General features: G+C 55.2%; 1 protein-coding gene across 1 annotated transcript in view; it reads right to left on the bottom strand.

Moving 5' to 3' along the window:
- The window catches only part of ZFAT (zinc finger and AT-hook domain containing), a 104,055-nt gene that overhangs the window by 3,305 nt on the left and 97,638 nt on the right, over positions 1-3,112 (bottom strand). Inside the window, exon 16 of the mRNA XM_045286964.1 lies at positions 615-791. Coding sequence (XP_045142899.1) covers positions 615-791 — 177 coding nt within the window. The remainder of the gene's footprint in view (positions 1-614; positions 792-3,112) is intronic.

The raw sequence follows: 3,112 nt of genomic DNA, 5'->3' as shown, positions 1-3,112 counted from the left end.
TGAACACCAAAATCCCCACTTGGGCTTTCTGAGGAGCTGGGGAGCAGGTGGTCTTGGCCAGGTGGCCCTCAGCTGAAGCTGACTACAGCCATGCCCGGCAGGGAAGCTAGGTCGTGGGGCAGTCAGTCCCACCATCTCCAGCTTCTCAAAGACCCCTTGTCACCCCTGCCACTACCGGGCAGCCCCACCACTTCTTGAGTCTGTGACTCGGGACAAGTGTCCAAGACGCCAAGCCAAACCAAGCTCCCGGCTATGCAGTCGATGCCAACTTGTAGCCGCCCTAGAGGACAGACCAGCCCACCCTGTGAGTCTCCCGGAGAAGAAAGCCTCATCTTTCTCCTGAGGAGTGGCTGGTGGCTTTCAACTGCTGACCTGGTGGTTATCAGTCCAGCACACAACTATGTCCCCAGCCAGCTATCCACAATGAAAAGCTCCCACCCTCCCTGAGCCGAGAGAGCAGCGAGGACCTGCTGAAGATGGCAGTGGGCATCCCTGGGTACTCCCAAGACAGAGACCCTAGGGGCCAGACAACGCTGGGGCCTAGGGCATTCAGCTGGCGGCCACCACGCACTCCCACACTTCGTGGCCTGTTCTGAGAGACCACAGAGAGGCACTCGCTCCGTGTCTAACGGCCTATTGTCATGGGAAGCCGGGGGCCACTCACCACTCTCAGGGGTGTATCTCAGGTCCTGGAGTGCGGCCACGGCCGCCTGCGTCCCCTGAACGTCCTCCTCGGCCTCTGTGATGTGGAGGTACGGGGTGGGCGGCTCCTCAGGAGCCTCTGTTGCTGGCTGAACAAAAACATCTTGTCATCCGCGTCACCTTCCACCCAGAAGCCCAACACGCGGGCGCGCACAATCGACTCATACGCGGCGGCTGCGAGGAGTTTATGGGACGCGGGAATGGGAAGATGATGGAGTTTTCCCACGAGCTCCTTGAAGCCCCCTCCTGTTCTGTGACAGCCGTTTATCCAGCATCCCTGGGAATCAGCTGCTCCAATAAGTGTGTTTTCCAGAGAGGACATGTCTCTTGGCAAGTATGCACCAAGACTCTTAACCACCAGCTTGGATGGAGAGCTATCTCCTCCAGACCTACCTGAGGGGCTGGGCTCTGCGGGGCACAAGGAGAGCTGGGAGGGGCTCGGGGGGCTTGAGGGCATGCTGCCAAGGGTGCCTTGACCTGCTCCCTCGAGCCCAGCGTTGTCCCTTGTCTCCTGGGGCTAGTGGCCACTGGAGGTGGGGGCAGAGTCACGGAGCATCTGATGGTGCAAAAAGGGAAGGGCAGTGTGGAAAACTGCCTCACATCTCCAAGTCTTGTCACCCGGGAGCCTGGTGCATGCGAGCTCAGTAACTCCGAGCTGTCCTGTCCACCTCACACACACACACACACACCAGAGTTGTGCAAAATCAGTACTCAGAGAGGGTAACAGGAAGGCACTCTGATGGCACAGCGGTTAAGCGCTCAGCTGCTACCTGCAAGGCTGGCGCCTGAACCCACCAGCAGTTTCCCGGGAGAAGGACCTGGTACCTGTGCTCCCGTGAAGATGACCTACTAGGAAACTCAACGGTGCAGTTCCACCCTGTCGTTGGGGTCACCTGACAACAGCAGTAGCAGCAGCAACAAGGGGCGAGAGGAATTAAAACTTTGTACCTCAAGGAGAAGAGAGGTGGAACAATGATGTCCTCAGACCTAGAGGTCAGTAACCCTCTCTCTCTGCAAGGGACCAGGGGGTGGACTGCAGGGTGGGTGGTAGGAACATCATCAGAGATGCCGCCACTGGTGGGGGCAATGTCCCCATGCTCAAACAGTTACCAGTACCAAGACGATGCTTCAAAAAAGGGTCACTTCTCATGCACAGTCAAGTGGCCAGGTCCACGTGCCATGTTTGCGGCATGACACATGGCAGACACCCAAGAAATACCGGATGAGTGCAGAAATGAGCAAAAAGAAGCACTGTGCCTTTCAAGTACCATGAAGCCAACTGCAGTTGGGTCCAAGGCAGACCTCAGGTTGTACAAGAGCTGGGCACACATTGATTGGGCTCTCCTCACTCGGGGCAAAGTCTGTAATAATCAATCAGGGAAGGGTGGTCCTTGTGACGGCTAGGGCTGTTGCCAATGTGGCTGGGCCGGATTGCGGGTGGTTTGGCAGTGAGATCTCACCACGAGATCTGCTATGTGCAGCCAATCAGCTGAGAAGGACTTTTCCCAGGGGTGCTTCCAATATATGCACAGATGCTGTGGCAAAGCTTCCTTGCTTGTTGATGAATCTAGATTTTACAACTGACGTCGTCTGACCTGCAGTTCTTAGGACTTCAGCCAGCAGCCTGCTGATACAGGCAGCATTCAGCAGTCTGCCATCTCGCTGCCCACCTCGTATTTACGCTCCTCTGCAGCCAGCAGCCTTCCATCGGACCGGTCAATCTTGACTTCTCCAGCCCCTGCAGTTATGTGAGTCAGGGGAAACCTGACGTCTGATCCACTAACCTAGAAGATGCCAGTCTCTAGAACCACGTGAGCCATTTCCTTGAGAGAAAAATACGTAGACACACACATACGCATACGTAGACACACATACATACTCTTTATAAAAGTTTCCCTGATTTCGCTTCACACGAGAACCCTGCCTAAGACAGTACTAATTTCCAGGCATTCTTGAGAGCCCAGGGGCAGCTACAGGTGATAGGAGAGGTGGCATGGTGGTCCACTGGTAACTGGCTGAGTTGGTCAGTTGCCTCCCTTACAGAGCAGAGTGCATTAGCTTGGTGTCAACTATTTTGGTTGGGCTTGCAGCTCAACTGTGTCCCTCTCTACTGGAAGATAATCCTTTGGAGATGAGGAGCATTGCTGCCTATAGTTATAAAGGCACTGCCTGACGGTGGTGGTTACATAATTTCATGTCAACTTGATAAACAGCGTGTAGGGGTGGAGTCTAGCCTGCCAATCAGGTCACAATGTAACACCCACCAGGATGATTCTGGGACCCTCCTCTTTTTCTCCTGGGAGGAGGAACACGCTCTCTCCCTGTTTCACATTCCTGTTGACAAGCCACATGGAGCTATACTAATGGTAGCCAGAGCCCTGGAGCTGGAGGAACCACCAGCACTGAGATG

This window comes from Echinops telfairi, unplaced genomic scaffold (genome assembly GCF_000313985.2).
Source record: "Echinops telfairi isolate 266 unplaced genomic scaffold, ASM31398v2 ScPeMD7_1;HRSCAF=3_0, whole genome shotgun sequence".
Taxonomy (NCBI): Eukaryota; Metazoa; Chordata; class Mammalia; order Afrosoricida; family Tenrecidae; genus Echinops; species Echinops telfairi.
The sequence above is the reverse complement of the archived record's forward strand: the minus strand, read 5'-3'. Positions and strand labels throughout refer to the sequence as shown.